Source organism: Diadema setosum, chromosome 6 (genome assembly GCF_964275005.1).
Source record: "Diadema setosum chromosome 6, eeDiaSeto1, whole genome shotgun sequence".
Classification (NCBI taxonomy): Eukaryota; Metazoa; Echinodermata; class Echinoidea; order Diadematoida; family Diadematidae; genus Diadema; species Diadema setosum.
This window is the reverse complement of record NC_092690.1, coordinates 11080181-11092741: the sequence shown is the minus strand read 5'-3', so window position 1 is coordinate 11092741 and position 12561 is coordinate 11080181. Positions and strand designations below refer to the sequence as shown.

At 41.3% G+C, this 12561-nt stretch overlaps 1 protein-coding gene across 1 annotated transcript in view; it reads left to right on the top strand.

Moving 5' to 3' along the window:
• LOC140229524 (uncharacterized) overlaps nt 1–12561 on the top strand; it is a 153999-nt gene that overhangs the window by 21175 nt on the left and 120263 nt on the right. Inside the window, 11 exon segments of the mRNA XM_072309772.1 lie at nt 796–988; nt 2917–3092; nt 4713–4974; nt 5580–5860; nt 6501–6596; nt 7369–7674; nt 8340–8508; nt 9461–9639; nt 10264–10419; nt 11331–11444; nt 12170–12397. Coding sequence (XP_072165873.1) covers nt 796–988; nt 2917–3092; nt 4713–4974; nt 5580–5860; nt 6501–6596; nt 7369–7674; nt 8340–8508; nt 9461–9639; nt 10264–10419; nt 11331–11444; nt 12170–12397 — 2160 coding nt within the window.

The window sequence follows — 12561 nt, the reverse complement described above, 5'->3', positions numbered from 1 at the left end:
ATTATGTTTGGCTTTGGGTACAGATATTTCATTGGAGCAGTTGTCGCAGGAGCAAATGTCATAGAACCAGCTGATAAGAAACTCTTGGAATCAGTGTGGAATATTTGCAATAATGTTGTCATTTTTCACAATTCGGTGTATGTGTTTTTTTTAAACCTTGCTTGTGAAGAAGACTGAAAGAGAAAAAATGTTTTCTTTGAAACAGGGCATTTCCACTTGAGAGTGTAATTCAATACCAGTCATGATTTTCTTGTTATTATAATTGTTCAGAATGTATGTTCGAGGGTTTAACTGGCAATTCATATAAAGACTTTCAGCAGTGACATTGGGATTCAGAGTAGTAGGCCTCTTGGTAATGTCATAAATACTTGCTCTCTGTGAGAATTTGTCAATCTGAAACACTATGCAATATGTTTTTTTTTTTTCTTTAGGCACTGTCTACAGCAACCCAAGGTGTTATGCTGTGGACAATAAAACTGAAGAAAACATAGTACATTGATAAACTCTGAATGATGAAACAGTCAAACAAGGTGACAAGCGATGAAGCTCATTATTCCCTGAAAGCATCCATTACATTTGCTGAGCTCCAGTTTTGGAAAGCATTATACTCATAATCAATAGACAAGGAAATGTGATTTGAGCTTAATATGCAATGCTCAAGAGATAAGAAATTCAGTTTCTGGTCATTTATAGGGCCAAAAGATAAGATATGGAAGAAATAATGTGATGATGGATAATAAAGAAACATCAAATGAGAGAACATTTTTCCTCTCTTCTGCCTCTTCTCCATCTCAGGATCCTACTGCGAGACTGACGGCCTGGCCAATGTGACGGGGCCGATCGCTGCAGGGTTTTACTCCCTGAGACTCGCCTACCAGCAGGGACCGTTTGATGTCACCACCAGCACGGACTACTCCGTCTGCCCCCGTGGGTACTACTGCCCGGAGGGGAGCAGCTACCCCTCCCCTTGCCCCAAGGGGTCCTTTGGGTAGGTGACATCTCCTTGTTCTCGTGCCAAATTAACTCTTTATGTGCCACGTTCACACGCCCGACTCAGTCGACGGCGTGCCAACTTCGCATATTCTGCTCCCGCCTGATCTGCATTGACCCATGAAACGAGAGTTGTATGGAGAGCAGGTGGTAGACACTCTAGCAGCCTGCTGCCTACCCGAGAACCCGAGACAAGCATAGCATGTGTACACTTAACCCGTTTAGGACGGACTGATTTTGCTACAACACACATTTCCCATAGACACCTGCCCGAGTATGCTCGGGACTCGTCCTCAACGGGTTAAAATCAGGATCAAGTTTTCTTCTGGTACAGTTTGTAAATGAATGTGTCCATCTCTGCATATTCAGCTCTCATACCTCTTTTATTGAGATGACGAGGGTATAGATAAGACTCTTTAAAGTTAGCTCTTTTCCCTTTCTATGCCGTGGATGGTGGACAGTTTGTGCAAGACTTTGGGGTTTTCTGTGCCAGCCAGCACTCAAATCACACAAAAGGTTTAAAGGGGAATGAAACTCAAATACACATGTGAATTGAGTCTCCTCTGTTGTCCAGTTTTCATGTCCGTCTTGCCCCTTTAAGGGGCTTCTGAACTTGCATATGTATTGATTTTTGTCCCCGCCGAACGAGTTCGAGCAGGGGACTATGAAACGGGCTCCGTACGTGTGTGTGTCCGTGTGTCCGTCCGTCCGTCCGTCCGTGTGTCCGTCCGTCCGTGTGTCCGTGTGTGCGTCCGTGTGTGATCAAAATGTTCAAAATGCTACTCCTTCGCCATTTCTAACCCGATTTTGATTCTGTTTGCTTTATATGATAGCACTACATGGGAGCTTTGAAACTTCTATACAGAATTTCAGTTGTGACCTTTGACCTTGACCTTTGACTTATATTGTACATTTTGCTTCAAAATGCTACTCCTTCGCCATTTCTAACCCGATTTTGATTCCGTTTGCCTTATATGATGGCACTAGGTGAGGGCTTCAAAACTTCTACACAGAATTTTGACCTTTGACTTCTTTGACCTTTGACCTTGATTTTTGACCTATATTGTACATTGCCTACAAAATGCTACTCCTTCGCCATTTGTAACCCGATTTTGATTCCGTTTGCTTTATGTGATGGCACTAGGTGAGGACTTCAAAACTTCTACACAGAATTTTGACCTTTGACTTCTTTGACCTTTGACCTTGATTTTTGACCTGTATTGTACATTTTCCTACCAAATGCTACTCCCTCGCCATTTCTAACCCGATTTCGATTCCGTTTGCTTTATGTGATGGCACTAGGTGAGGGCTTCAAAACTTCTACACAGAATTTTGACCTTTGACTTCTTTGACCTTTGACCTTGATTTTTTTACCTATATTGTACATTGGCTACAAAATGCTACTCCTTCGCCATTTCTAACCCGATTTCGATTCCGTTTGCTTTATGTGATGGCACTAGGTGAGGGCTTCAAAACTTCTACATAGAATTTTGACCTTTGACCTCTTTGACCTTTGACCTTCATCTTTTTACCTATATTGTACATTTTGCTACTGAATGCTACTTCCGACGGGGACATATATTACGCACCGCGTAATTTCTACTTTTCCTTGTCTTCTCTAGAGCGGCCTACATATGACAAGCTTTCTATTTTCAGTGGGGCCATGCAGTGGTTATTGAATACATGATTATTATTTTTCCTTCTTGATTTATTACAATTTTTCTCAATTACAGTGAGATATTAAAAAGTTTTGGAATCTCTGTACAACCTTGTATGCCTTGTTTCTTTCACAATGTACCATTCATTTCACTCTTTGGTCAAAAAAAAAAAATAGAAGAAAAGAGTGAAGTGTAATATGTTGTGTTCTGTTGAAAGATATATATAAATGAAAATTGGATTCAATGTTAAATGTGTGTGCTATGACAGTGCTACTGAACAGCTGACGGCTGAAGGTGACTGCACTGTGTGCACGGCTGGAGAGTACTGCCCGAACACCACAATGACCTCTACGGCCGGTCAGTGCGAGCCTGGCTGGTACTGCTACGAGGGCTCCACCAAGAGTATGCCCACCGACCCTCTGGAGGGCGGGGAGTGTCCCACAGGTATGGCAGAGGGGGTCTATCAGGCCCCTCCACATCTTTGGTGGTGATGATGATGATGGTAATGATGATGGTGATGATGGTGATGATGATGGTGGTGGTGGTGATGGTGATGGTGATGATGGCGGTGATGATGGTGATGGTGATGATGGTGATGATGGTGATGGTGATGGTGGTGATGGTGGTGATGGTGGTGATGGTGGTGATGGTGATGATGGTGATGATGGTGGTGATGATGGTGATGATGGTGATGATGATGATGGTGATGATGATGAAGGTGATGATGGTGATGGTGATGATGGTGATGATGGTGATGATGATGTTGGTGGTGATGATGGTGATGATGGTGATAATGGTGATGATGGTGATGATGGTGATGATGATGATGATGATCCACATCATTTGTATAGCACCATATACAATGTATCTGTTGTAGAAACATTCAAAGGCGCAGCTCCTCCAAGAGAGTTACCAACTGAATGCCTGGTGAAAAATGTGAGTCTTGAGTGAGGCTTTGAAGTGATCCATCCCGCTAAACTTTACTCGTCCTAATAAGTCAGTTTGCAGTTTGAAATATGTGTATAGTACGATGACCTCTGAACCACAGACTTAAAAACATGCATAGAAGTCAGAGCAGTTGAAAAACAGCCAAGGTAAAAGTGATGATTTACAAGTTGTACCTGTAAGTGCTGGCTTTTGTTAACTAGGTCAAGAAGAATAAACATTCACCTGTATATTCTGATATGCACCTGTTATACGTGAATATTTTAACACAGTTCTCCTGAAGACCTATCTAGTATGTCAAAACAATTACAAGCCGCTAACCTTAATCTGCGCATGCTCACTTTGTAACTGTCAATAGTAATGATGATAATTATAATACTATGGGGTATTTACATTGCCCTTTACCAGTTAGTCTGAGTGCTCAAAACTGCAATTATTGAAGCTTATTCATATGCTCTTGTAGCTTGAGCCCTATGGGATTTACTGTAAAGCTGGTATGAAGGAAATGAAATGATCGCAAATATTTAAACTTGGAAGATCAATCATTGTAAGGAGCAATGTTTGTAAGTTATCCATAATGCTATGACTGTGCATCAGACCTGGCTCCTGGAATGATACAAAATTCAAAGGTTCTGCAGTTTATGTAGCAACTTTTCATCAAGCAGTAAAAATCTGCTCACAGCTAATTACGAGACCTGTTCAAATATACAAATCTATTCTCTCGGTAGTCTTAAAGTTTATGATTTCTTTATGATTATGACTTCTTTTGATTACATTACAGTTTTAATGGCTTCTTGATAGTGCTTGTGATTTATCAGGGTCAAATGAAAGATCTGGAGGAGGGTTGTAGATATTGGTTTGTCGTGGTCAAACAGGAATGGTACATATGCACCTCAAAGGCTGAATTGTGTTCCACTGAGTGTACGTGTAGATACAATAAGAAACAAAACAATAATTCTACTCCTTGAAGTGTAGCAGTTCAAAATCTAACTTGCAGAATTTTAGCAGAAAAGAGAGGAGAGGAAAATAAAAAACAAATAAATCGTAGCAGATCACTCTCATACTAGATTTTGTAGGATAACTTTAAACATTTCTATTTATTGCCCTCTTTGCATGAAGGTTACTACTGTATAGCTGGTGCTGACCAACCTGTAGCCTGCCAGGCAGGGAGGTACAACAATGAGACTGGCCGATGGTCCTGTAGGAACTGTCCCGCCGGTTTCTACTGCACCCAGAACACCACCGTGCCCGAGGAGTGCGACGCTGGTTACTACTGCCCGCTGCTGACGGCCACGTGGAACGAGCACCCGTGTCCGGAGGGGACGTTCAACAACTTGACTGGTCAGCAGGAGGAAGGGGACTGCATCCTCTGTCTGCCTGGGTGAGTCACGGAGGTCATTCGTTTGGTCCGCGGGTGGGTCAGCGGTGCAGTCAGTGGGGACGGTGGGATGGTGGGATTTTGTCTGCTAGCCTCACTGGGTAGTTGGGACCAGGAGGAACTGTGGGAGGATGCTGAATGAACTACCTGCTAGATGTTTGCACTGTATAGAATTGTCTGGATAACTTGGAGGGGGAAGGGGTGGTACATAGTTAAATGTCTGTTGGTGGTTGGCTGCAAGCACCTGAGCACAATATACTTTCTTGTCAAGCAAGTTGTTTGTGCTTTAAATTCTCTTATGTGTTGCCTTCTGTGATTCTTTGATTTCACATTGTCTCGAATATTGGCATTGGAAACTTGATTGAAATTAGAGAACATTTTAACAGCAGAAATGAAGTGTCTCTTTCTGCATGCTTTATAGTACAAGAATATATATTTCCATAATTTAGAACTGCTACAGAGCCTTTCGCTACATCCCCCCTAAAAAAAAAAAAAATATCCTCCTCATCTTTAACTTTGTAATTCAGGTGATCAGAGGCATGGTCGGCATTTTGATATTCATCCCTGAATGTTTCATTAGTATGAATAAATGTATGTTGTGTTTGCAGACGTTATTGTGAGATCCCTGGTTTGTCCTGGCCTACTGGAGAATGTGATGCCGGCTGGTACTGCATCAATGGCTCCCAGTTCTCGCAACCAACGGAACCCTCCCAGGGTGGGCGTTGCCCAGTGGGGTCATTCTGCCCCCAGGGGTCGGTGTATCCAACCTCCTGCTCGCCGGGGATGTACTGCGATGTGGAGGAGCTTGGGTCTCCGGCTGGGAACTGCAGCGCCGGTCACTACTGCACCGGTGGGGCCGTGGTTGCCAGTCCAGATGGAGCAGCATCGGGTGAGTGTTAACAGGCACGGCTCCTGGCATGAGCACTGCTTTCTGATGATAGAAGTGATGCTGTACAATTCTGTTACCATGGTGACTGAGATGATGGATGGGGATATGAGAGTAAGGAAGGGGAGTAGATTTTATGCCATTAATGATCAAATGTGTGTTGAAGCAGTTGTCAAAATGGTTATGTTGATGTTAATGTTAGCTTTTCTGCTGCTAATAATATGGAAGGTTACAATTATGTTGATGACAAGTTTGATAATTGATTTGATGAGATAGGCTAATTATGATGATGATGACAAAGATTATTGAATAGTGTTCGTTAGAAAATAATGAAGATGTTGGCAGCAAAATAATCAAGATGATAACAGAATTATTTGTATATCTGTAGCTTTAGAGAACCTGTAAAGTTATCAGAGGAGAAGATAATGAAGATATTTGCAGCTAAATAATGAAGATGATTACAGAAGTATGCATGTACCTTTGGCTTTAGAAAACCTGTACAGTTATCAAAGGAGAAAATATCCATATATTCCACATACATGTGGTTTTGCCTCAGAGTTCGAATTGTCGGAAGTCATGTTATATTCCTGTAGTAACTCAAGAGTCTTTTCCCCTCTCTTACTGACGTTTTTCTTTGTCTCAGGTGACATATGTCCAACCGGTCACTACTGCCCCTCTGGAAGCTCTGAACCACAAGAATGTCCACCTGGAACTTTCCTCAATACAACTCAAAATGAAGGTGAGGATGTTTTCTGATAAGAAAAGTAAAGTGAGATGTAAATGACACATCTTCTCTTGATAACAATATTTGACTTGTGTTTCTTGTATATGAAAAGAGATTAAATCATAATTACGGAAGTATATGTATTAAGTATCAAGAAATACTTGAACATATTGATGTATATGAAACAACTAAGTATCTCAGGGATAGCTCTCGGAAGCCTCCCTGATTTTGATTTGTAAATCCTGGGAGCCCTGGAATTCCCATTTGTCTTCCCTATTTTTTTTAAGGAATGAGCTATTCTCTGTGACATCATGCTCGTTTTCCATTTCATGTGCTTGGAGCAATAGAGTACCGAAGTGATGATGTCACAGTCTTTTGTTACAGCTTGGGTTGGAACCAGGGGGGCATTTCATGAAGGAACTTGTCGGATAAAATGTCCGACAAGTCAATTATATCTGACAAGTTCAGAGAAATCAGCCAATCAGACTAAAGAATTTCTCAAAACTTGTCGGATATAATTTACTTTTCGGACATTTTATCCGACAAGTTCCTTCATGAAATGCCCCCCCAGGTGTGAGCATGGTTAGCAACGTTTATAGTGTTTACAGATCTTCTAGCCAGATGAGGTTGTTTAGAGCCAGTTTCCATGGCGATGAATTGCTATGACAGCACACTTTGATATTCTATTGTAATCCATGTCTGATTTTCAAAACATTACAATCTATGTATTGACTATCATCTACTGAACATCTGAACATCTACTGAACATCTACTGAACACCTTTCAGACTTGTCAGACTGTATCAGCTGCACCCAAGGCCGATATTGCTCGGGCTACGCCAACAGTGAACCGACAGCGGACTGCGATGCGGGCTACTACTGCCCGCCGGGACAGAACGTGTCCGACCCGTACGAATACCGCTGCCCTCAGGGTCACTACTGTCCGGTGGGTAGCCCCGAGGCCATCCGCTGTCCGGCGGGCTACTACCAGGACCAGGAGGCCCAGAGTGACTGCAAGACTTGCCCCGCCGGCTTCTACTGCGACAACAGACTGGAACCTGTCGTCCTCTACCAGAATTCCACCTGCCCTGAAGGTTTGTTACTAGCCCTCCTTCAGCCGATTCTTCAAATATGCCGTCCGTCCCATGACATTGAAATGTTATGCTTATCTAAGCTGATTTGTACAATCACTCAATATTAGATATTTGTAAAACAAGATTTATGTATGTTACCTTTGACCAATATTCTTACTCTGAACAGTTTGTTTTTCTGTGTCTGCCTTTTGTATGAATCCCACATTGAGTATCATATCAGGATGGCCACCCAAGATTCCTCAATAGTCTGGGAGTCACCAGCTTGTCACAGACAGTGAAATTATGAATCAAATTGTGTTTCTGTGTCCGGATTTGAATAACTCATGATGCCATGGTAGATTTAAAGAGTTTTGATTTGCAAAATGGGTTAAGTACCATTTTTAGACATTGTGAAGTGAGTCCATGAGCAGATGGTGCAAAATGAAACCTTTCCAATGATATGTCACTTGTTGCCTAACGAGGAATATTCTTAAAGTCATGATCAAATTATGTCCTATATTTTCCAATCATTTCCTCTGGTTTTTAACAGGTTTGATATTAAATGTCTCAAATTGGCAAAAATGGAGTAAACTTGTTTTGCAATCAAACTCTAAATCTTTCATTTTTTTTTTTTTTAACTCGTGCTGTGATGATCAAATGACTTTGATATTTTGTTTCACTCTCAGGTTCGTACTGCCCTCCGGGGACACGCTACCAGGATGAGTTCAAGTGTCCGCTGGGAACATACAGCAACCTGACGGGACTCAACGAGAGCTCCCAGTGTTCCCCTTGTCCCGGAGGCTTCTACTGTGGTGAGATGGGCCTTACTGAGGCCACCACGCCCTGCTTCGCTGGGTGAGTGACTGGGGGAAGTCCCTAACCTTGGGGAAAGTCCCTAACCGTGGGGAAAGTCCCTAACCTTGGGGGGAAAGTCACCATAAGTTTGGGGGAAGTCCTTTCCAAGTGGCTCCTCCATACCTGCTGAACAGTGCTGGTGTGTGGGAAGGATTATCTTGTTTGTACATTGGAATTTAAACCCCTACATCTGTTGGATATTTTTAAGAGATGTCAAATTTTATAAGTGCTCATAGCACACATAGTCTGCAATGTATGAGTGTACAGTGTACCTCTTTGGCCTATTTTACAAGCCTGTATCTAGCCGAATGTGTTTAGCAAAATGTTTTTGACAGTTCATCAGCTTCATGTACAACATTTTATGTAGCTCCACTTTTTGGCTATTGTAATCTGTACATTGTAGTTATGTAGTGCTTGTCTGTGTGTGTGTTTTTTTTTTTTTCATTTTATTCATATTGTCATTCAAACTGTCATTCAAAAGGTTGCTACTTGTTTCTTGTTATGTACGTAATCAAAAGGCACCGTGGTATTATAGCGATGCAAATGAAATGTGATAGCCTTCACACCTAGGCCACTTCAAATGAATTCAATTAAATGTGATGAAAGAAGATTGATCGGAAGTAGGAATGTCCCGTGATATGGTCAACTTTTTCAATCTTAGAGTGAGATGAATTGCAGTGACTTTGTAATCTTGACATCAATAAGACTTCACTTGAATTTTTTTTTTCAGTTTCTCGTGATCTCAACTTACTATATTCCAAAAGTGTCTTGATTTGAAATATCAAAATTCTCTCATCAGATGTCTTGGACATCTCACCTTCATGAGGACCTTGCTTCCAAAGTTCTTGCATTCTCACAATCTCAACTTAACTTGTTATATTAATGTCCTTATACCGTAAAAGCATCTTGATTTGAGAAAGACCAATATTCTCCCGTTGTCTTCTGCCCACAGATATTACTGTCGCATCTACGCCGAGAGCAGCACGCCAAACCAGACGACAGACGCCAACGTCTGTCCCGAGGGTTACTTCTGTCCCGAGGGCACCACGGAGCCCGAATCATGCCCCCCTGGGACCTACTCCGACACCCCCCAGCTTGAGCGAGAAGACCAGTGTCTGAACTGTACCAAAGGTAAAGGCAGCCTTAGCAGTGATTATCTCGTCAGGGTTATCACAGTGTGGAATACCATTCATATAATTTTTTCTGGTACAACCAATAACTGCTTTTGAACAATTGCTGTCATGATGTTGGTGATATTATGATATGATGATTGTGCAAATGATAAAGTTGATGTGATGGTAATGATGATGACATACACCATGTAGATGCTTTCAGTAATGATGATGATAAGGATGGCCAGAAAAGTGGATAATGAGATTGTAATCATGATTGTCATAATGATGATTGTTGATATTGGAGATGAAGACTATGATGGTATTAGTGTTGAATGGTGAACTTAACAGAACTCTTTCCAAAACATTTGATTATTAAAGAAAATTACCCTTTTTTCAGTGGATGTGGGTGTGTGTGTCACCTTGTTGTTTTTTTTTTTTTTTTTAGTCCACATCCCAGTTACTTTCATTCTTATAGCAGAACTCTTAATTGATCAAATATTCCTCCAAAAGCACTGGAAAAATGGATCCAATGTTATGCAGCTAACTATGTATGTCATGTGCACTGCCCAGTTAGTAAATATCTTTCCTGAAATGTTGTTGTTGTTGTTGTTTTTTTTTTTCATCTATGCGAATCTTTCAGGTTGGTTCTGTGGTGACTACCACTTGACCGAGCCAACCGGACTCTGCTATGAGGGCTACTACTGTCCATCCGGGTCATCCAGACCAGACCAAGAGGAGTGTCCAGTCGGTCACTACTGTACCAATGGGACATTTGACCCTACACCATGTCCAAGAGGTCAGTCAGGGAATAGTCCATTGCATGTAGAAATCACAATTTTTAAGGAAATTGTATAAAAATTCTTTAGAAATGACAAACTTCATGCATGTGTATCAGAATTTCTCCAACATAATTACTAAAGGCCATGTGTATATGGATAGGAGGGGTGGGCTTCAATCACATTATTTCAATGGTGTATAGAAACTTGTGGAAGTATTTTGCAGAAAGATGGTATGGGTGGGCAGATTTACTTTTTGAAAAGTTGGAACATCTCAGCAAATAGATTTAATTGGATGATGTAGGTGATTATCTTTGGCAGTCTCTTCAATGTTGACATGGTGCAACAGATTAAGCCAAGAACATTATATTCCATTTTGTGTCAGCTGTGAATTCTTAAGGGAAAACTTCTTGGCTTCTGGCTATTCAAATATTTTGGCACTGATAGAATTTTACAAAGATTTAGTCTGGACCGTAGCATAGGGTTCGTACTTGTAGTTTCGCTTGACCTTGATATGTTCAGTTGCTGTCAGTTTTACTTTGCAGGAAATGAAACAGTATTTTTTTTTTTTTTTTTGGTATGCTATGAGACCAGCAGATGTAAGATCAGGGCTCTGTTTCACTACTACTGGAAATTATCGAGCCAAACAATGAACTCAAAGTTGGGACAGATACAGGTCTACAAAATGTACATTGTAGATTGGAAGGATACTTAGACATCCAAGATGTATTCTAGAATGTGGCAAGGTGGGCACAAGATATTGTTCCCAAATGACTCAGTGAAACACTTCTTAACATCTGAGGACTGACTGATCCTAAGATTGACCCTAAGATCAGTTGAATTAAACTTATGATTGATCGTAGAGCTCTAAAGTGAAACAGCTCCCTCGCTGTCGTGAAGAGGATTAATGACTGAGAGATTGTCTTTGCAGGTCGCTACTCCAACGACACGATGAAGGCTGCAGACACTGACTGCTACCTGTGTAGTGGAGGCTATTACTGTGAGACAGAAGGTTTGACTGAACCAACCGGTGAATGTGGAGAAGGTATGGTGGAAGTTTTAAGTAGCTACACTCCCCCTTTTCTTGAAACCTTATTCAATTGTCAATTCAATTCATTTTGATTTGATTTGATTTGATTCAGTTCAATTCAGTTCTGTTCAGTTATATCCATTCTGATCCGAGCCTGTCCAATTCAATTCAATTAACTCAATTTAATTTAATTAAATTAAATTCAATTCAATTCAATTCAATTCATCTCACTTCAATTCAGTTCAATTCAGTTCAACTCAATTCAGTTCACTCTAATCCAATCCAATCTAATGTAATCCATTCCAATTCAGTTTTTATTTCCATTATCTCAAACTGTTTCATATACAACAATTACAACAGATTGATGTTATACCAAATATATAAACATACATTTGAAAGCAGAAGAGAAAATGAGCAAGTGCATATCAAACCTACATGAAACTACAAATATGTGCTAAATTTTAATTAACAATGCACAAAACTTTCCAACATGAAGCATTATACAAAAATATTGAAAATTTCAGCTTGCACAGTATGTTACAAGGCTCATCTTGTGTAAGATCGATTGTAGTTACTGTTTGTAGTGGATGAGTTGTTGGGGGAAGACTGGTAAAAGCAAACTACTACTGGGCTAGAAACTTCTGGCGTATTGGCGTTGTGTCTTTTCCACGCTGGCTGAGATGATGTGATGCGAAGTGCTGTATTTCATCGAGTTTGCCTTTTGTTGTGGCTGGACACAGGCTACTACTGCCCACCGGGAACTATCCACAGGGAGCCCAACACCACCTTCTGTCCAGTCGGTCACTACTGCCCGGGGGCCGTGTCCTACCCAATTCCGTGCCGCAACAACACCTACGTCAACTACACCCACGCCGTCCAGTGCAACCCTTGTCCGGCTGGCTACCACTGCAAGGCCTCAGGCGTCCAGGAGATTTGTCCTGCTGGCTACTTCTGTCCCGAGGGCACAGGTCAGTTCTCTTAAAATGGTCTAAAAATCACATGAACACCTTCTAGACTGCTTGTGGTGTTGCAGCTGGACTCCTGTTTCATAATCTTGTTACCCATTACAGACTAATAGTGTTGCTAAGAAGCTAATATATACTGTACCTAGACCCTCCTGTGCCTGATTCAT